This window comes from Amphibalanus amphitrite, unplaced genomic scaffold, assembly GCF_019059575.1.
Source record: "Amphibalanus amphitrite isolate SeventyFive unplaced genomic scaffold, NRLGWU_Aamphi_draft 000210F_arrow, whole genome shotgun sequence".
Lineage (NCBI taxonomy): Eukaryota > Metazoa > Arthropoda > Thecostraca > Balanomorpha > Balanidae > Amphibalanus > Amphibalanus amphitrite.
The window spans coordinates 65,927-88,357 of NW_024881705.1; the positions used below are offsets into that span (position 1 = coordinate 65,927).

At 50.9% G+C, this 22,431-nt stretch overlaps 1 protein-coding gene across 1 annotated transcript; it reads right to left on the minus strand.

The window, feature by feature from the left end:
• Positions 1–599: 599 nt before the first annotated feature.
• LOC122385149 (ER membrane protein complex subunit 2-like) lies at positions 600–20,595 on the minus strand. The gene is made up of 9 exons (XM_043373219.1): positions 20,467–20,595; positions 17,655–17,701; positions 12,930–13,043; positions 11,787–11,937; positions 11,266–11,409; positions 10,790–10,946; positions 10,357–10,455; positions 7,919–8,016; positions 600–1,756 (listed from the first exon to the last, which is right to left on the minus strand). The coding sequence occupies exons 2-9, from the start codon at positions 17,674–17,676 to the stop codon at positions 1,684–1,686; spliced, it is 858 nt and encodes a 285-aa protein (XP_043229154.1). The 5' UTR covers positions 17,677–17,701; positions 20,467–20,595; the 3' UTR covers positions 600–1,683.
• Between the last annotated feature and the right edge of the window lie 1,836 nt (positions 20,596–22,431).

The following is a 22,431-nucleotide window of genomic DNA, read 5'->3' on the forward strand; positions in this document are numbered from 1 at the left end:
TTGAAGGTATGGATAAGTTCTAAAAATCCGGTTCTCCTTATCTGGGCCATTAACTCCATACGGCCCAAGAAAGCTGGCACACTACCTTTAAAATCTAAGGAAAGACTACACTCGCTTCGCTCGCTCCGTAATAATTGATGTAACCACGCCAACCTGGAGCACCCTTACACTTCCATATCTCCAGAGCCTCATTCTAGCCGCACGTCAGATAGAGTGACAGTGGTTTGATCAAACCTCTCAGAAACGCCTGGTGGGATAAACACAGCCACCAGTATTCTCTAATTAGCTCGGCGGGTTCATCCGCAACCACCCGCCCACACCAACGTCTTGGTGTGGGCGGGTCGGACCCGGTCCGGCTTCAAGGGACTCGGGGTATCACTGGACGAGGTAAGATATCCCGACCGGCGAACTGCCTTACCGAGAATACTGGAAAGGGTTGGGGCGGAATCCACTACACATAAACCCGGGCCAGATTCCACATCACTGACCACACCAGACGCTATAGCTTAGCGATCAATTACAATCCTTCATTCCTCTCTTACGTTGCGTTGGCATTGGGATCCATCCACTGTACTGTATAGCAACCAAAACGGCACCGCGGGCTTATGGTCGTGTATTTCATATTTGTCACACACAACACAAGAATAACACAAATACCAACATCGGCATGATGCTACACTTAGCGTGCCACAATAAACCTGTAAATTATTTCATTTCGGGACGTTATTTACCGGAGTAGAGTAAGATGACATAACGCCATAAATCACCACAGAAATAACTCATGGCGCCACACGAGCGATTACACGCACCCACTAATCACTGCACGCTTCTGTTCTCAATCACGGAAATGACACGCCGTCTGACAGAGTACACACGCAACCAGCCAATCACCACGCCGCGCCCATAATCGTTTACCGATACCAATACACGACACACGGACCAATGAACATAACGCACATAATTACACATGGGAATAATCGAGCGGCACAGAAACACAGAGTGGCGCGTGCGTATACACAATGGGATTCCTCCGTGGCATGGCAAGACACAAGTGCAACATAAACGTGGCTTGTTATTAGACCGAATTCCGAGGATGCCGCATACTTGTCAAGTCTTTCACACTATCTTTCGTAGCATTGCGGCATACAATTAATAGGATAAACGCTAAATTGTAGGACAACTATGGGTCAAGAGGTCACCATGGGCACAATTCGACCAGCTCAGACGGTGCTAGCGCTCCATCTTTCACGAGCTCGACTCACCAGTACAAACACCTGCTGTGATCAAATGATCACGGTTATGTCTCCGTTTTAATACCACCTTTACCACCATCCGTCCTTGGTCGTATGCAAGCTCCACGCCTGTCCTGTTCTGTTCGCTATGTCGGTGCCACCATTTTTCCATAGGTTAGCCATCGTCGGCTTTAGTCCGTGTCACAGTTCAGTCACAGCGGCTAGCCAGTTCAGTGAACCGTTCATCTGTGACAGTCGCACTATCAGACAGGTCAACATACTGAGAGTCAGATCGGTGGGCCTCCAATCTAACTGAATCAGTGTCGCTGACTGTCAACACTAGTTGACCTCCAACTAGCTGTTTGGCTAGTTGGACGTCCAACTGGACCAGCTGATCGCCCGCCCAGCAGTCGGTCTATCTATCATGCCAGAAGTCTAGCTATCCATCCAACTAGCTGAGTGTGAGCGCCCCCAGTAGCTGTTCCACGGGCTGGTTGTCCTCAGAGCCACTCGCCTCACGGTACCTGCCAAAGAAGACCCGGTCAGACCTCCGAACGCTGATACGGCATAACCCAGACAAAGCCCCTAGGATACGGTAAGGCTGGTGTGCCTCCCACGCATGGTATTAAAGACAGTATAGTGACACGAAAATAAGCAGCCTTAACACACGGAAATCATAGTGAAATGTCAGGAACAAACTCTGGCCATGGTAGTGTATTAGGATATCCTACGGGAAGAAGTATAGAGACCAAATTTCGAAGGCAGAGCAAGATATACTCGCAAACGGCGAGCAAGTCCCTTGACTGCCATTCCTCCCCGACTTTAAGTCGCTTCAACCAAGCGTCAGGACTCTCAGTCCGTCAATGACAGCCAATCTGTCCTTCGCTATCGCAGCAGCACACATAACGCCGGCGCCGGCCAGCCATAACCGGTACTTACCCGTGCTAACCGGTACTAACCGGACATGGCCGGCCCTAACCGGCAGTGGAGCGCGGCGTCCGGCAGCTTATCATACACGGTTAGCTCGACCACGACCGGAGAACGGACGGGAACGGCCAAGGAACGGCCAAGGAACGACACTCGTCGCCGATGACGACGGCAGGGCGACGGACCGGCGCCACGCCACGGACGAGTCGGTGGATAGACACGGAGGGATGGGATGGATGGGATGAAAGGAATTGGAGAGGATGAGGCGGGACGGACGAGACGGCATAAGACGGGGTGGTAAGGGTAAGACGGGACGATACGTAACGGTTTCAAATGTGAGGCCAATCGAAAATAAGAACAAATTCTGTCAGCTTCCCCAAAGGGTCGTTTTTTTTAGAAAGGTCATGAGCTATCGGGTTTGGACATCACTAGAATCTTAGAAAGGGTATACATGCATACGTGGTTATGAATATGCGTTACTGAATTCCATGCGTCAGCACGACGAGCATAATCTCACATCTCCAAACCGTCTCGATATTATGAGTGAAAACAATGAAGCTTCCAGAATCTCTCTGGCAAATTTAACTAAGTAATTCCAACTCCAAATGCATCACGCTAAGAGCCTCCGTTCCGTCTGAATGACAGCTTCGAGACAAGCGACAACCGTCGGACGAAAGTTATAAATGTCTGTCCATTTGACTGCACATAAAAGTCGGAGCTTATGACATGGTGCGTCATCAAGAATCAGTCATTTGCATTTAGTCTGCGTGTTTAAAAATAGGCAGCAAGCTTCCAAAAGCGTACTATTAAAATAATTCAGACAGTCAAGAGTCTCCACTGCTCTATATACGTAGCTTACAGTTAGCACCTACCCTGTCGACAAAGCCAAGCTGAACTACCTAGCTATAACAAACTGTCAGCCAGCCAAGTCCCGACCGCCACCACCGCTGTCACCTCCACCTCCATCCTACTCTCCCCAGGGACAGCTCCACACCAAAACACACACGTAACTACCACCAGCGCGACACACCGCCCCAAACACCGACCGTGGTGGTCCCCCGCTCCCACCGGCTCTCTATATCCGCTGTCACTGGTCCACGACCCCGGCTCGGACAGAATCTCACAACTCGCGCCGGGAAGACACGCGGATTTCGGCGGCTCTACCGCGGACAAAGTTAGAGCCAGCTTGGGTGGGAGAGGGAAGGCGATACCAGGTGGGTATCAGAAGAGAGATGCATGGTCGAGGGTAGACGTCGGAGCGTGTGGGGGGATGGACAAGTTGTTCTCTTGCAACTGAATTGTTCTTTTTCTTTTTTCTTTTTTATGTTTTCTTTTTTCTTTTTTTTTCTTTTTTTTTGTTCTTTTGTTTTTTCTTTTTTTGTTGAATTGTTATTTTTTAACTGAATTGATCAACGAGAATTGTTCTTTGCAACTTCACTTCAGGTCATCGTCATGTTTTTGATTTCCGGAGTAGTATAACGGAGGGAAAATATAATGCAGCCACCAGGGGTGGATTTTTATATCAAGTTGGGGTTGCACGTGCAACCCCAACTTTGAATTGTGCAACCCCAACATCGGTTTGTGCAACCCCAACTTTACAACTGAAATAAATCGGCGGGCGACTCGAATGGTGCCGCCCCCATAACCCTGAGCCATCCCAAAACTCTATGCCACCCGTTGACTTGGCACCATCTTTCAAAAGAGCCCTACCCATCATGTAGGCAATAGTCACCCCTCAACTATCTAGTGTACCTAGTTGCCGCCTCCTCAGACCTCAAATGTAGGTGCCGCTCCCTTCGAATGTAGGTGCCGCCCCCTCGAATGTAAGTGCCGCCCCTCGAATGTAGGTGCCGCCCCTCAAATGTAAGTGCCGCCCCCTCGAATGTAGGCGCCGCCCATTAAATGTAGGCGCCATCCCCTCGAATGTAGGTGCCACCCCCTCGAATGTTGGTGCCGCCTCTCAAATGTACCTAAATGCCGCCCCTCGAATGTAGGTGCCGCCCCCTCGAATGTAAGTGCCGCCCCCTCAAATGTTAGTGCCGCCCCCTCCCTCGAATGTAGATGCCGGCCCTCCTCGAATGTAAGTGCCGCCCCCTCGAATGTAGGTGCCGCCCCCTCGAATGTAGGTGCCGCCCCCTCGAATGTTGGTGTCGCCCCCTCGAATGTAGGTGCCACCCCCTCAAATGTAAATGTCGCCCCTCGAATGTAGGCGCTGTCCCCTCGAATGTAGGTGCCGCCCCCTCAAATGTTAGTGTCGCCCCCTCGAATGTAGATGCCGGCCCTCCTCGAATGTAGGTGCCGCCCCCTCAAATGTTAGTGCCGCCCCCTCGAATGTTAGTGCCGCCCCCTCGAATGTAGATGCCGGCCCTCCTCGAATGTAGGTGCCGCCCCCTCAAATGTTAGTGCCGCCCCCTCGAATGTAGATGCCAGCCCTCCTCGAATGTAGGTGCCGCCCCCTCAAATGTTAGTGCCGCCCCCTCGAATGTAGGTGCCGGCCCTCCTCGAATGCAGGTGCCGCCCCCTCAAATGTTAGTGCCGCCCCCTCGAATGTAGGTGCCGGCCCTCCTCGAATGCAGGTGCCGGCCCCTCGAATGAAGGTGCCGCGCCGCCCCCACAAATGTTGGCCCCGGCCACTTATGCATAGGTGTCATCGGTCATCCCATAAAATGTAGGTGCCGTCCCTTCGAATGTAGATGGCACCCCCTAGCGTGTAGTTGCCGCCCCCTAAGGCCTAGTTGCAATGCAGCCCCCTCAAATGTAGGTGCCACCCCCTAAGTGTAGGTGCAACCCCTTGAAATGAAGGTGCCTTTCCCTCACATGTAGATAGATGCCGCCCCCCCCCCCCCATGCGTGGGTGCCACTCCTCAAGTTAGGGTGCTGCCCATAAAATGTAGGTGCCGCCCCCTCTAAGCGTAGGCGCTGCATCGCCGCCCCCTCTAATGTAGGTACCCGTACTACCCTCCTCTCAAGAGCTTGAGCTGTCACAAGGCCGTAGAGCTGTCGGACATGCAAAAATGACCAGTTAAAAAAAATCGTGGATTTCGATTCCTGGTGCGCCGCTCACCGCCCAGTGGAGGTCGCAGGGGGGCATCAGGGCCATGCCCCCCCCCCAAAGACAAATCAGGGGCCAAATGGCCATCATATAATTTGCCCCCTTAAACAACCGATGGGCCCCGATGGGCGTAGGGGCCCTGGCTCTTACCCGATTGTCACGAGGCTCAAGAAACCAACGCCAGGTATTATGTAACAGCCCCCATACCGGTCTTTGAGTATCCTGACTTCTGAGGGCGCTTCAGTGGCCTTCAAGGGCCCACCTTGACCGATGAGGGCCCACATCGACCTCCCAGAGCCCTCCACTGGCCCTTGAGGGCCCGAAAGCGGCATCAGGAGTCCCCCAACCGGCCTTTGAGGGCCCCACACTGATCTCTTGATGGCCTCATTTCTGTCTCTGGGGTTCAGGACTGACCTTTGGGTGCCGGTCACTAAGAGCCCGCATCGACCTCTGAGGGCCTCAAACTGGCCTTTGAGAGCCCTGTACTGGTCTTGAGGGCTCCCAAACTGGTCTCTGGGGGTCCACGCCTCTAATGGCCTCATTTCTTTTTCTGAGGGCCCCAAACTGGCCTCAATGGGCTCCAGCCGGTCTATGGGGTCTCTACACCGCCCCTGATGGCCCTTTTATGGTCTCTGGGGTGCCAGGTTAGTCTGGTCACTGAGGCTGCTCTGAGGGACCCACACTAACTTATGATGAACCCACTCCGGTCGCTGAGGGCTCAAGATTGAACTTTGGGTGCCTCGCACTGGGCTCTGAGGGCCCACATTGACCTCCGAGAGCTCCACACTGGCCTGTAAGGGATCATATTGGGCTGGCCTCTGATGACCAACTGGTTTTTGAGGGCCAGTACTGGCCAGTGGCCACTCAGGGTCCCAAACCGGCTTTTGAGGGCCATAACCGGCATCTGATGGACCGAACCGGACCCTGGTGGCCCAAAACAGGCCTCAGAGGGCCCCGCACCAGACTCTGAGAGTCCCATATTTAGTCTCTGGGGTCCAAGGAAGAACTTTTGGCGTTTCATGCCGTCCTCCAAGGCTCCTTGTCAGTCTCTGTTGGTCCCCATGTCGGAATTTCGGAATTTGAGGGCCGTTATCTCGTCGCAACGGACCGGCATTAAGGTCTATTACCATATCGGGGTCACATCGGTTTCTGAGGGCCCATGTCTGCTGCCAAGGGTCCCTGGTCTCTGATAGTTCCATTTAGGTCTTTGAGAGCCCGGGCCTGCCCATCATAGGCGCCTCATGCTATCTTCTTATTCTCTGCCGATCTCGGAGGGCCCCTGTCGATCTGTTTGGCCCGTACAGGTTTTTAAGGGCCGCTGCTAGTCTCTGAGAGCCCCATGTCGTTAGTTGTGTCTATTTTGGGTCGCATTGGCACCACACATGTCTCTTAGGGCCCATACCAGTCAAGGGGTCCCACATTGACCTCTCAAGGACCAACGCTGGCCTCAAGGGCTCACACTTCCTCAGAGGTTCCGAACTGGCCTTTGACGACCCCGCACTGGCCTTTGATGACCCCGGGCCCGCACTGGCCTCTGATGGCTCAGGCAGGTCTCGTAAGACCCACGTTGGAGTTCAAAGACCCATACTGCTGTGCGAGGTCTCACCCGGTTTATGAGGGTCAATCTCAATACTGGCCTTAAATGATCTTAAGCCGGGCTTAAGATCATTTAAGATCATAAGGGTCTCATATTGGTTTCAGAAGTTTTCCGCTACTTACGAAAAACTTCAGGGGGAGGGGGCGGATATTCGCCCCCCTACGCGGTACGTGGGTTAAGCTAACACACCGCCCCCAGCGAGGGTCTACAGGGGCCCCTTTGCCAATTCCCCCCCCCCCCCCCCAACGCCAAGTTTACGACCGTACCTGGTGGCGCCCACTTCCGGACTATAGCGCCCCTCGGTACCGCTTTGGGCGCCCTTTCAGGGCTGTGCAACCCCAATAAAAAACAAAAAAATCCACCCCTGGCAGCCACCAAGGATCGAACATCAAGATCATGTCAGCCTTCTTCCGCCTCTGCAAATTTCACGCACATAGCCTCCAGCCTGACTCCCCAGTGACATTGCCGGTCACAAAAGCCTCACGTTGGCTTCTGAGGACACCAGCTCGCCTCCAATATCGAGTCTGATGATGGTACTGACGGCAGCGAGGCGGTAGCGGAGACGGCGTACCGTACGCGGTCGTCCAGATGGGTCTCACTCAATAGTTGATGACAGGGACGCGGCGGCACGTGACATGGATGAGGACGCGAAAAGGAGGAGCGGGAGAGAGCGGGGAGCGGGGGGAGGCGAAGAGAAGTGAAGAATAGAGGGGATGGGTTTGCTCTTTATTGGGGCTTTAGGAGACGCCGACTGCTATGGTCCATTTGGGCTCGGATCAATAGGGAACTAGTACATCTTGAGGGGTTTGAAGGGCTTTGTCTATAACATGAACACATACAATAGTAGGTCAACTCACAAACTCATGTGCTCGGAACTCGAAAGTAATAAAAGCGTCCGTTCGACCCGGTAAACAGACTCGAACAACAGCCCGACGGGGCTTTGTCCAAAGTTCAGCGTGGCCATGATACACGAGTGGTGTCAGCGGAAGGGCCGGCGATTCAGTACACCGGACTGGTCGAGCCCCGTGGTTCGATCGGTGCTGTAGGAACGGAGTCAGTGGGGAGCGAACGATGGGTGGTAAACGGTAGGAAGGGGAGCTCGGTACTCACTTGTCTGAGATACACTGCGCGGCCCACTGGCCGATCTTGGTGTTCTCTTTCTTCTTCTGAGCCTGAGCTTTGGGTGAGTTGGCGATCTGAGAGCAGCACTGAAATAAACAGGTCATATGGTTAGCAATAGGCAGCGAATGAGTGTTAAATAAGTGAGCGGCAGGACAACCGAACCATTGCGATTTTTTCCTGTTCTTTGTAGGGGATGGCGACACAAACCATTCATCGCGAGTGTCATTCCCAGAGCAGCAGGCTGAAGCATAACAACGGCTCGCATTTACTTTCAAATTATAACATTTGCATCATTTATACTGCTTTTCATATGCGAAATTATCATTCTAAATAGCCTTTTACACGACCGCCGACCAACCAAAGCAGGTATTTCAGCATCGGTAATTAAACACGGCACATACTTCAGTCCAGTCACGGGGGTTCACTGGGCGGCTGCACGTTATGACGTCACGGGCTGTAAACCAATCACAGCGGTAACTGACGGGGACATTTCCTCTCCACGCCCAGTGGCCTGTATCCGTTTCGCAAGGCACCGACCGCCAGTATTAACGGCCCACCCGTCAGGGATGAGCCGTGAGACTCTAGAGTCTAGACTCTAGAGAGTCGAGACATAGACATAGAGAGCCGTGAGCCTGGGGAAATCGTTACTGAGTACTTCAGGGCGAAATTGGAGAAAGTAGCACTTCGCCAGCTAACTGGGTGAAAAAAGTAACCAAAAACTCGAGATAGACCGATCCTGTTCGGGAATTTGAAGTCGCCACTAAACTCAGAACTAAAAATTGCGCCAAGAACTAAAATATCTTAGTTCTGAACGCAAATAGTGTGTAAACATACCACTCCGTGCCCGAAAAAAATGCATCCAGATGTCCTTCCACTTGAAGTCCTTATTTCATAGCATTGAAACAGCCCACGAAAAACAAGAATTGAAGACTAAAACTCAAGAATAAAGAGCATAACAGTCGATCTCCTCCTCTTCATAAGCCGCTCATCCAAACAAACAGCCTCCATAAAAAGACGCCCATCCTATCGCTCATCCAGACCTCTCCATGACATACCCTGCACCGAACTGGCCTGCCATTCCTTTCCTGACCTCCACTCATGTCGACAAAAGTCGGACCGACCCATCATCGTCCGGCCTTTCACCGTCGTTCTGACACGGCACTAAAGGACCCCAGATGAGCCATCGGGACCCCGCCGCCGCCCATGGATCGACCAAGTTGGCTAGCCGAAGCGGCCGGCGAGTCTCGTGGCCGGTCGGCGGCGGCCCCTCCACTGTGAAGATCGGCCCATCAAACGAGCAGCCGGTACTATCGATCAAACAGCGCTGTCCAGTGGCTGGGCGTATTTCGAACGGGTCAGGAGACGGGGGATGGGAAGGAGAGAGTGGTCAAAGTTTTGCTAGAGAGGACAGAGCAGTGTGAGGCATGGGTCGCCGGAGAGGGAGAGTGGGAGCCGGGAGGGTTACCGCAGTCTGGACATGCCGAGAGCCGTGATCGCCAAACATTACGGCAGGGCGTAATTGCGATGGTAAAAGAATGTCGATTACTGAACTTTGTCATCACATACCGCTGTTTCAAATAATTACGTAGCCCATGCGCGTAGTTATGATACCGGTTTCGCTTAACTTCCCTTGCAAGATCATTCATGAGGTAATGAATAAAAAGATCGAAATTACACCACGCTTCTCCAAGCCTTTTACACAAATGAAGGACCATCAACCTGGAAAGCAAAGACTGTGAAAAACAGCGCCGAAGAACGACCCCTCCAAGCATCCACTGTTGCTCCCAGCGCCCTCTACGACTATCCATTGCCAGCCGCCGCGGCGGCGCCGACAGGGGCCAAAAGCCAAGGAGCTCTCACGCCAGCCACATAAAGCGCTCGCAGACAGACCTATCCTCACCTATCCGTGCTTCTATCCTCAGGATACTGAAATCCTTCTCCTCCACGCCACAACCCCACTCCGGGCTGGACAGGCAACTTTATCTCATGCGGGCTGCTCCCTTGGAGCGGCACCGCTGCTCCTGAGGGAGCGCACCCCGTAGCCGGGTGCAGTGAGTGCCTTGGGGCTGGGTGGCCTGTCCTCTGGACGGGCTCAGCCCCGGCGACTCACTAGGGTGCCTGCCCAGACCAATGTCTCCCCCTAATTCCTATCATCCTTCCGGCTCTGCAATGGTCTTGTCGACCGAAAGGGCCTAACCCAACAAAACAAACAAACAAAGACCTACCCTAGATTCGGATTCGGAGACGATGAAGAATCTACGTTGTGCGGCCAATGCCGTTCAAGGTCGGCGGGGGCTCGGCTGCGGTTATCGAACAGGATTGGCCGGACGACGTAGAATGTTGTTCGTCCGAGGAGACTGCGAACGCACCCTAAGAGAACGCTACCACAGCTAGACGAACAGTAGACTAGTCACTACAATGCTCACCAGCAGTAGCCCGTAGAGGGCTCTCATGTTGTTGGCGGAGCTCAGTTTCACAGCTCTCGAGTAGTAGGAGCGTGCCACCTCCACATTGTCAAAGCCGCCCTGAAACACACGGTGGACGAGTTGACACGGTGGACTTGTGCCTCAACACAAGGCACAAGGACGGCAGAGGAGCTAGCTGGCTGACGGCACTGTCAGTTACTGGTCGAAGTAGACAACACAAACAGCTCCCACAACTACCCCTCCAACCTCTCTCAACTCGTACACCCTATTTCCCAGCCACCATACCTGTGAGCTAAATATCGGCGTACTTCTAAAAGTGGTCTATGTGGTGGTTAGGGTTAAGCGTACCTGAGTATATTTTATATCGACGTACTTCTGAAAGTACAGGTAGTAGTGGGGTTGTGTGTGTGGGGGGGGGGGCTGCGCCGCGTACCTGTGTATATTTAATGTCGGCGTATTTCTGAAAATACAGGTGGTGGTGGGGGTTGTGCAGCAGCAGCTCCTCCATGCAGTAGGCGGCCTTGGCGTAATCCTGCTCGCTGATGTAGAGGTCAGAGAGCTCCATCCACGCCTCAGTGTCCGACATGAACCTGCCGAAACGGGTGGGTGAGCGTGAGGGACAGAAGCAGACGCAGGGAGGATGACTGGAAACAAAAAACTGTCAAAAGGAAACAAATGAACGGGAAACATAACCCTGCATCAGCCTGAAACATAAGCGAATGTTGATACCCGAAATGAGAAAGAGCAGAAAATCGGCCGACGAGGCTAGTAAAACGGTCTGCAATACAGGCTACATAAAAATTAAAAAACAAAACATCCTGACGGATAGGAACGTGCATGAATGCACATACGATCACCAAAATTGCGACTGCAGCATAGCATCGATAGCAGTCAGTCATCGCGTCGTACTTTTTCAGGTACTCGACCAGTTCCCTGATGGCCTCCGACGTCTTCCCCAGCGACTTCAGGATGGCGATCTTCCGCTTCCGGACCACCGTGTTGGTCTCGTCCTTGCGCAGGATGGCGTCATACACGTCATTGGCGTCCTCATACCTGTAATGGGGGGGGGGGGCGCAGAGAGGGATGGGGAGTCAAGAGAGGGAAGAGTATGGTGTAGGTGAGACACGTCTTTCACGTTCTGTGCCTTGTCCGCACATCTCTCTTATAACCCTCTCTCTGCTTTCCTCTCCTTTCCTTTCCTTCCCTAGTCTCCTGTCCTGTGCTGTCCTGTCCTGTCCTGTCCTGTCCTGTCCTCTCGTCTCATCCCACCCCATCCCAGCACACCCCATCCCCATATCTTCTCATCTCCTCTCCTTTCTCCTCTGCTCTGACCTCTCGAGCGCCTCCAGTCTCAGCGCATTGAGTTTCCGCCATTTCTCCCAGATACACCCTCCCTCTCCACTCCTCTCTCCTTTCCTCTCCCCTCTAACCTTTCCAGGGCCTCCAGTCTGAGCGCCTTGAGTTTCCTGACGCGCTGGCTGCCGGGGAACTGTTTGGACAACATCACCAGACAGTCTTCTGCCACGGTCATCTTGTGCAGGTCCAGCGCGGCCACGGCCACCTGTTCCAGTACCATCCACTCTGCGCAGAGAGAACACAGACACATGTGTGTTATAATGAGCTGTAAAAGCCGTGCCACCATCCACTCTGCAGGTAGAGAGAACGCAGGGACACCTGTGTTATACTGAGCTGGAAATAACGCAGTAACAACATCCGTTCTGCACAGGAGCATTACAAACTTGACGCTCTTGAAAAACGGGGTACACATATCCATTCCGAAGAGAACACGGACGTACGTGGGTGCTACATTCCGTGAGGGAAGACGGAATTACATGTATTGTTCACACAGATACACATTTTCGTATGCTACATGTGGGGAAAACCGGGGGTGTCTAGCCTAATATCGCATTCTCTTCGACAAATCGAAAGGCCAGTCAGTAAAGAAAAGGTCAGCATTTGCCTCATGTCACTATCAGCCCACCAGCGGTGGTGATAGAGTGAAACCAGCGGTGGGCTGATAGAGTGAAACCAGCGGTGGGCTGATAGAGTGACGGATCTGCTGCACACACTGGCAGCAGATCCGGCCCGGGGAATTCCTACCCATTCACTCGACCCCGAGTTTCACAACTCGTACTGTATTAATGACTTTTAAAATGGAATCGAAGCGCAACAGACCGCGATTTCGGTCATACCCAGCTGTCATATTTATACTACAGTGACATAAAACACTGCCTGACAGATTCACTGCCACCTGCGGCCCAGGGTAGAATATAGGGGCATGGAAACGGAGAGGGTGGCTCAAGACGGCAGCTAGGGCGGGCTCTGCAGTGCAGAGGGCGCTGTAGGTCAGGGGAGAATTAGGCGACACAGTGAAACCACAAAACCGAGTCACAGGTGGCGTGTATTTAAATAATTTGGCAAGATATTTTTTAAGAAATCAATAAATAAAAGACAACATAAACGAACGTTTTTGAAGATTTAGCATGATCCTGAAATCTCAGGTGTGGTTGTTACCCCGAGTTCTGGCGATTAGGTCCGTCCCTGCCCGACATGTCCCACCGCTGTGCACTCACTCTCATCCCCGAGTTTGTCGACCTTGGCGCAGAGTACCTCCTCCCAGAGCTGAACGATCAGGTCACTGTTGCGGGAGTTGTCCTCCCTCCAGCGGCGGTACCGCTCCGCCACATCTGCCGGCGCGCCGGCACAGGTCAGAGGTCACAGGTCGGAGGTCAGAGGTCAGAGGTCACAGGTCGGAGGTCAAAGGTTACAGGTCTGAGGTAGGAGGTCGGGGTCAGATGTCAGGGGTTAGGGGTTAGATATCGAGAGTCAGACGGCAGGTGCCGCTGGCCAGTTTTTTTTTAGCTCTCGTCACACATTTGTTGGACCATAGTTTGGTGAGAACGAGGTAAGCTTAGAACACAGCCGATGAATAGAGCTAGGTATGGTCATGGAATTGGCAAAGTTGCCGAACATTATTAATTTTGTATGCAGGTGCAAATATTTGGCTTGAGGTGACGGTCGGCACAGTAAACTCCGATAAGTTTAATGTTAGTGTATTGAGGATTACTCACGACATACGTAACAGTCCGCGACTACAAACAGTCCGGCACAAGAATAATGGACCAATCGAATAGCGACAGCTTCTGAGACTGATGAATTGGTCGCTGAATTGGGACACACCAAACTGGACTTGGATGGGGCCATAAGGTAAGGCCAAGACGACAATGGAGGAAAAACAGGCCGACCGCGACCCAAAGTTTACCGGTAGCAACAGTGTTTACATAGCACCGCCTCCACGAAAATGTTTGGACAGTCCCCACATTCAGTAGCCACAACAGGTGTCCAGCACCGGTAACGTCTGTTATTTTGCAGAATAATGCTCAAATAGCTCACGTCTAAGCTGCTGCTGGCTGCAGTAGCCAACCACAACACCGAACTGCCCGGAAAATATTTACGATACATGCATGTGCACACTAATAATCCGCGAACAACAGGCAAGTAATGACAGCGGATCAGTGTCCATCTGAAATGCTTGTCATCTGTGGTGGCTTGCGATACGATACAACGGGATGCTGTGGCAGCAATCGACATTGCGTGAGAACTGTAGCCCTAAACTGACAAAGGTATTTGTCAACAGGTGCGTACTACACTACTACAGGGTATTAATAGAGCTATACGATGATCCAAATATACGAAATAATGCATAAGAAACAGGTACTTATGGATGAGAAATACACTAAGTATTCAGCATCCATGCCGAAGTTAGGCACGACACATTCGAGGGACAAACAGTGATACCCGTCGAGCTAGTTATTGGATATTTTTTATTTATAAATTTAGCTCGAATGTTTGAATGGAGGGACTGACAGAGCCGGAGCCCACGCTAAGCAGAGCTTGTTGAGTAAACACCGACCCCTACCGTCCGAACGCGCAGTTCCAGGTAACGGGAGAATTTAGATGCCAAAGTTTACCGTGCCCTTCAAAGACGGACACGGCCTGTCCCACTCAACTGACTTCAATTGGCTGCGGCTGCTCCCACCAACCGCAGATTATCCCCGTCAGGAGTCTCAAATATCGAGCGCCAGAGCGTCTCGAACCCGGGCTCTCACTACCGGGAGTCCGGTGCTCTACCAACTGAGCTACGGGACAAGCGACGAGTTGTTAACTCGTAATAACCCACATTAGCCCACAAGTTAACCCACATTACGAGCTAAGGTGCTGTGGACTACCTACACCTATCGCTAGTACAGCTACGCATCGCCCGCTGTATGAGGTGTAGCACGTCGCGCTATACCACGTCGTCCTGGATCACGGCGCGCTGGTCATCTCCGACATCTTGAACTGCGCCATCACGATGATGTAGGTGGCGATGGTGGACCAGACGCTGAGCAGGGTGGAGCGCCGCAGCCGGAACAGGCCCAGGTCGCCGACCGTCTCCAGGTCGTGTTGGACGCTCCTCAGCAGGGGGCCGACCGTGCCGCCCAGCTGCGGGCGGTGCCACTCGAGTCGCAGCAGCAGCCGGCGGCCGGCGTCCAGCCGGTTCAGCAGCTGCTGGCAGGTCTCGCACGGTCCGCCCATCGCCACGGCCGCGAGCGGCAGGTAGCGCAGCAGGAAGGCCATGTCCCGCAGCGGGTAAAAGAGCAGCGCGGCCAGCATCACCTGCGACATCACGGCCACCGCGATCAGCGTAGTCAGCTCCGGGGACATGGAGGAGCACAGGCTGCTGGTCACCTCCGACAGACGGCGGTGCAGATGACCGAGCCGACGCAGCTCGGCCTCATCCGACAGCGGTGGCTCGGCGGCTTCCACAAGCGTGACGTCAGCCTTGGCGGCGACGGCTTCGACAGCGACCACCTCATCAGTGGCGGTGGTGTCAGCGGCAGCGGCGGCGGCAGCCAGAGCCTCCAGTCTGCCGTTCACCAGCTGGAGACCGTGCGCCAGCAGCAGCCCGACGAGGAGGAACTTCGTGGCGATCAGAGCGAAGGACACGGTGGAGTAACCGAGACCGACTGTCAGTGCGACCCACTCTGCGCATGAGAAACCAGAAGTCGCGCCGACAGGAAGTGGTATTGCTTCGCATATCCACAGGGTGGTATGCACCTTGGTAGCGAAATAGCTGACCGTCACGCCAGCGGTAAGCGCCCACATGGTCATACCGATAGTGCTCGGTCGCAACCACGAGGTGACGGGCTGTGGCAGTTGCTCCAACTCCTTCAGAACGCTGCAGAGTTCGGCCAGCACACGGCTGTAGCGGCGCCGGCCCACGGTCAGCGACAGCATCAGAGACAGGTAGATCATAGCCAGGGGAATCCCAATGAAGTTCGACTGGAAAAACGATCTGAAGAACGGCTCTCCGGCGCGCTGATCCTTCCAAAACTCCTGGAGACTATATATGGCGAAGATGAATCCAATGACGGAGTGGATGACGAAGGCTACCAGCGCTCCGACGACGGGAGTCCAGCCGCGGCCAGCCATCAGGCCGGCGGCACTCAGCAGGCGGACGAACGAGCGACAGGCGCCCGACGGCAGCTCGATGCGCTCGTCGGCACACTTCGCGTCCCCAGGTGCAGGACGGTTGGCCGGCGAGCGCGGTGGCAACGGACTCACTCGCAGAAAATGATTTACCATTTCGGATGGGGAGATCTTCCGAAGACACGGTTAGCTTGGTGTCTTAACAGCTTCCTCCTGTTCAAAATTTCGAAAATGTCGGTGGCGCCACGTCAGTAGGAGCTAACCGAAGTAGGACTTGCCCGATACTGGTGAAGCTCAGGCGTTGTTCGATACAAACACCTCAGCAGCAGCGGCGGCGGCGTAACTATCAACATGCCTTCCCTATAGAGCCGCAACAGAAAACCTCATACAAAAAAAGACAACACGCTAGCGACGTGCATTTAACATCGTACTACCTTCGTTCATTCTGAGACAAGACATTGTTTGATTTCCACCCAATATAAGCAGCAGGCGCACGCCAGAATGGCCTAGTCAATGGAGAACCTTGCTGCTGAAGTGTCCTCCCGCTTTCCGGTTCCAACACGCACCACTGCCATTTGTCAACAAGGTCGACCATTTATTAATTGGGGTCGATATAGCACGAATGGCGAATCGCCACTTTATTATGTAACACGAGGTTGCACTTCAACGTTGTGTGACGCATGAAAAAAGGAATTTGGCACACTACCTAAGCAGAAAGAAATATCGAATTTCCAACGAATAGTGAAACGTACAGGATAGATAATGCTAATTCAGAGCTATCCGAGTAAAATTGGCTACAAGGGAGAGCATGGATTGCTGTGACCGGACACCTTTGTCAACTCTGCCTGGTCCTGTGAGTTGTGACAGCACATGCCACCGAGTGTGGTCAGAACGGTGGGCCGGACGCGACATGACATATAATTTATCCACGAGAGTCTATAGTTTGTACTAAAGCTGATAGACGACACGACACATAAGTGCACACACATATGATTAATTGATCTGACATTTGACAATATGTATTGCCAAATGGCTTGTCACTGAGCTCAGTTGGTACTTGGTAGAGCGTTGGCCGGTAGGTAGTGAGAGCCCGGGTTCAGGTCGTGAAAGCCCGAGTTCGAGTCGCTACGGCGCCCGATATATGAGGCTCCTCACGGAGATGTCTTGCTGTTGCTGGGAGCAGCCGCAGCCAGTTGAAATCGGTTGAGTAGGGCGTGCCGTGCGCGGCTTTGATGGCACATTAAACTTTGACGCCTAAATTATTCTGTTACTGAGTTACTAAGAATTGTGTGACCGGATGGAAGGGGCCAGGGTCTCAAACAACAAATTCTGCTTAGACTATGACTTAGACTTAGAACAAGGCTATGGCTTTGTCAATCCAACCATAACACAAGAGCCTTTTGAATTTTTGTTAGCAGCAACAATAAAAATGACATAATAGCCTTGTTGCAAGAGCCACTCTAAGTGTATCTGTTAGGTCCTACAGTGAGAAGCTGCCACTCAATGAAAGATTGAGGCAAGGTTTGGCATGCTTCGGCCAACTAGTCTGTCCTTACATGGCAAAATGTTACTTATCTACAGCTTGATTGCTCCACCCATGGCAAGCAGCAAAAGCAGCATGTCCGGTATTTAACTACTTATTCACTCACAGCTTTGTACACAAGGTCCTCACTTCTCACCAGCACCCTAGTCTTTGATCTTGGAGATGTGCCCCTCCGGCCTCCTCACCTGCACAATGATGGCCTTTGAGAGGAGTACCTTGGACATGGACAGAGTTTCTTACCATCCATGTATGCACAAAACAGCAACAGAGATCACTCACTTACCTTGCCAGGACATACGGTTCATCTTGAAAGCTGATTAGCAGCTATTTCTGTAAAAATGCAAGACACAAATTATATTACTAATTGTAGGTAAAAATGTCACAGGTAGGTTTACCAGAAAAGAGATTTACAAGCCTGAAAATGAAGAGAATTTCACAACAACTTGCTACTAACCTACAAACTAGCCCAGGGCCTCGGCTAAGGAATTTTGACTACTGGGGCAAATCGTCAAAGTGTGTTGGCGCCCTGCTGGGGGGGCCCCCAGCAGGGGGGGGGGGCCGCAGGTGTTTGAACACCTGCGGTTTTTCCTGCGGTTTTTCGCGGATATCTAAAAAACGGCGGCGCTCCATCACCCATCAATTTTACACGTGTTGTAAAAATCTCAGACCAAGGTCATTCAAGATCAGGTTACCAGGTCACTTCAAGTGACCTCACCTCATGAAATGTTTCCATGTATGCCGTAGCTACACCGAGTGACCGATCGCTTTGAAACTTTCAGCGATTGATAAGGGCAACAGCATGTACAAAATTTATATCTCGGAATTTTCATATCGGTGACCTAAGGTCAGCTCACTTTTGCGACCGATCTATTATAAGTCAATGGGAGAAATTCAAAACCACCTCTTTTGGACGAAAGTTATTCTAAACACTATAAAACACTGTACGTGACTTTGACACACTGAACATGAAAATAGCACCCGTGACCCTTTTTTATGCCCCTGAGGTCATCTCAGTTCACGAATGGTATCTAACAGTTTTTCGCGAATAACTTTTGAAAGAGGCATGCTAGAGCGATGAAAATGCCTTAGATGTGTTTGGTTAGACGATGCAGATCGACTGATATGCAACATGACAATTTCCGGTCAGATCATGACTTGAACCTGAGGTCGAATTTTCAAGTTGACCTTCAAGGTCAAATTGTAGTTAATTTGATGCGTCTTGACGAGAGGAACACGATGTCGGATAAAAGAAAGCGCTTGCATTGGGCCTTGGCTCGTGCAAAGCATGAGTCAAAAGTTATTGCAGAAAAACTGTTCCCCCAAAATCGTCTTTAGTAGTTTTTGCCCCTTGCAGGCAAAACCGTTGGCGTTAGGTCAAATCTAAGAGAAATAACCAGAAAGCATGCTAATATGGCTATCAAATGCGCTTTTCCGCGGTGCTGTAGCTCTAATTGGTTCCCGAGTTAAGCGTCGGCATCTTGTAAACTGTCGATATTCGACCTGAAAATCGGCGAAAGTTGGCCTTCACCATGACCTGACCTTTGACCTCACCAAAAAAGTGGCTCAAGTAATTTCGTCATTATTTTTGACGCTCTTTCGAACGAAGATGGATTATGGGGTGTAAAAAGATATGCTTGCTAATGTACAGTCCACAGCAGAAGTAATGTGCGGTTTCAGTCATGGGTATGTTCTGCTTCTGAAGCTTAGGAACGATTAGTCAGACTACAATGAAACTTTGAATGTAGCTTATATGTATCGTCAGTCGTCACCCTTGCAGCTGCAATTTTAGCTATTGACATCTTCTTTTCGATCACTCCGCATTAAACAATCGCCAGTCAAAGCCAATCGTTGAGATTGGTAAAACCCTACATTACTTTAGCGGTGGGCTGTACGCCTATGTTTTTGGATGGAAATTGAGGGTGCAGCTGCACACCGTGCACTCCCTCTTCCGCCGCCCCTGATTTCTTGCCACAAACGTCTTCAACCGCTCCCGAATGAAAGAATGTACGTTAATATTGATATATTCTCATTTTGTGGAGGTTGGGCAAAGCCTGACCACTACTGGGGCATTCCTCGACTCTACTGGGGCATTTGCCCCAGTAGTTAACATGTTAGCCGAGGCCCTGAACTAGCCTACACCATAAATCACACAGCTAACTAATCTGCAAGTCATGGCCTATGCACCTTTGGCATTCAATCTGACTTTGTTGCATTTTACTTTTTTTAAACCTTCGTTTTATCATACTGATACATGAATGACGATTGATGAATGGTGCATGACAATGTCAATCACAATCACTTATGGGTCAAATATGGCTATGCGGATTGTAGAGCAGCCTAAAAAACACCCAAAATGTTTTTTGGCACACCTTGGGTTAGCATGTAAAAGTTCTTAGTTTTAATGCACTTTTCTTTTCAGTAAAATTGAAACCTAACACAGTTATGTATGCCAAAACCAGTCAATCAAAACGGAACAGGTAGGCATCGTATGCGTCCAACATGTGGTCCAAAATGAAAATATATTAGAATTACTTTCAAAAGTTTCATTTATGATCTAAAAATATGCAAATTAAGACAACCAGAAATGGAGCTAAAAAGGCATGCTAAAAGCAGGCTTTCATGCTTCAGCAAGCACTCGGTGGAACTCTATCTTTTCATACCATACTTATATTAATGTGATACTTATTAATATAATAAATACAATATATTAATAAAATATTAATAATATATTAATATAAATAATTAGTATACTCTATGTAAAATACTGTTTGACTTTGACGCGGAAGCTTGTTACACATTGACCATCATATTGTGTACCCATCGGCCGTAAGCAGCATGCTGATTTGCTAACAATGACGTGGCTGCATTCATCAGCAACACACTTTTTTGGGACGAAAAAAGGAATATCTTTGCCTGGGGTGATTGTTGGGCCGTAAAAATATTGTTGTGCTTGTCTCAGCTCAAGCTCAAGCTATGAAACTGCTAGGCATTCAAGTTCGAACCCCCGGTCTCCCATGTTAAAAGCAAACTATTTCCTTTAAAGCATTCAATCCATTAGCAAATAATAAAAACGAAAATTGTAAGTATCTACTCACCCAATTAACAATATAAGTTTTACGACCGGCCTCTGCCCAGTGCCCACTACCTAAAAGCAGAAGCGAAAAATCCATGAAACCCCCGAAACCCCTAGAAATCCGGAAATCCTATCGTCTCAGGTGCGTCACAAACCATGGCTAGAATTGCAGCATATGGTAGCAATGGGTTGTCCCCATATGAAGTAAAACTAGTAAGAGTAATCTCGGAGGCATTTGCAGCACATAAGTCATAACTACTGCCTTGAGCATAACTATCTTGATCTGTAAGAATCTTGAGCATAACCGCGTTGCATTGGCATACAATATGCTATATTGAGTGAGCAAGTATGCAGAGCCCCGCAGATTTTGCGTATTGTAGAGAAAACATTACCCTACTAAGAACACGTGATGTGAAGATTCAAAATCAGATTTGGTGTTTTAGGGCGCGCCAGCAACGAGACTATATATTGGCGCCCATAACCAACCATTCTTCCTCAAAGTCGGAGGTTAAAAATCACATAAAGCCCGGAGGCCGTGATGAACGAAAAAGGCGAGAGGAATCAAGCAAAGGGAATCGTCGCGGAGAAGAGTTCTCAAGCAGAACTTAGGGCCACGATACCAAGAACGTTTTAGCCTCGGCTCGTAGTATGACATGTCGGCCTTGGACATCTTTATCTTTATGACAAATCCCGCGCAGAGCTTCGGAATTTGTCCGCATCGAAGGTGGCAGGCAGGCCGTTCACTGTTCTAGCTAATATCGTGTGTTCTAACCAATAGTGATGAACGACACATTTTCGTTTTGTCTTCTACATACATCATCGAGCCCCTAACCTCTAACCTTTTTGCCCCTATCCTCTAGCTTAATCCAATCCTCTAACCTGACAGCGGTACAGTAGGTAAACACTGCCGATGTTCACAACCATAGGCAGTGTTTAACCCTCGCCGTGCAGGGAGGGAGGGGGAGGGCGTCTTTTACGCCCCCCCCCCAGGTTTATCGCGAATATCTATATAAAAAGCGCCCCAAACTCAGGCGCGTAACCACAAGTCTGAAGTTACTGGGGACCACATGGAGGGCTGCGAAGACCAAATATTATATTTCAGGAGTCGCCTGAGGGGGGAGAGGGGGCGTTTTTGGCCAGACCTGCCAGTATTTTGCGCGTGTAAGGAAAACCGCGGCGCGCACCGCCACGAAACTTGGTATAGGTTATGAAACCCCAATTTAGCATCGTCTGTGAAAATTTTTACCCCAGGTCACCTAAGGTCAGGTCACCAGAGGTCAGCTATACCAACAGAAAAATAGCCGGCTGACGCAATTTTTCTTAAAAAAAAAAAAAAAACGCTGACGAGTTTCACCAACCAGGCGAAAAATATCCGCCGGTGTGAAAAAAAAAATATCAGCCAGAAAAATAGCCAACGAGTTTCACCAACGGCAAATGCGGCATTAATGAAACGCTAGCCTGGAAGCTAAGCCGTTGACCTTAGGTCAAAGCTGAGAGCATTACTCAGAAAGGCCTTTGAAACAGCTATCGAATGCGCTTTCCCGCAGCACTGCAGCTCTATTGGTTCCTGACTTATGCGCCGATTTGTGAAAAGTTGTCAAAATTGGGAACAAAACTTCGTGAAAATTTTGCCTTTAGTGACCTCCAGACTCCAGTGACCTCAGACTCCAGTGACCTCAGCGATGACCTGATAAAACATGAGATATGTAATTCTTGAAAGATACTGTAGTGAGCTCTCTGTTGCTTTTTACCGCGTCTTTCTAGCTTGCTTACTTTCCGAGATAATCTGGTGTGGCCAAAAAGCCCCCAGCCCCAACCCCATGGCGAAATTGGCTGAGGGGCCCACCCGGGCGTTGGCTAAACAAAACGTGCATTGTTTTGTCTTCCGTTGACTACATATTACTCTTCACGTCGATTTAGAGACAATATTTGGCTATTTAAGCAAACTGAGGAGGTCGTCGGTTTTACTGGGTACGGTCCCCAGTAA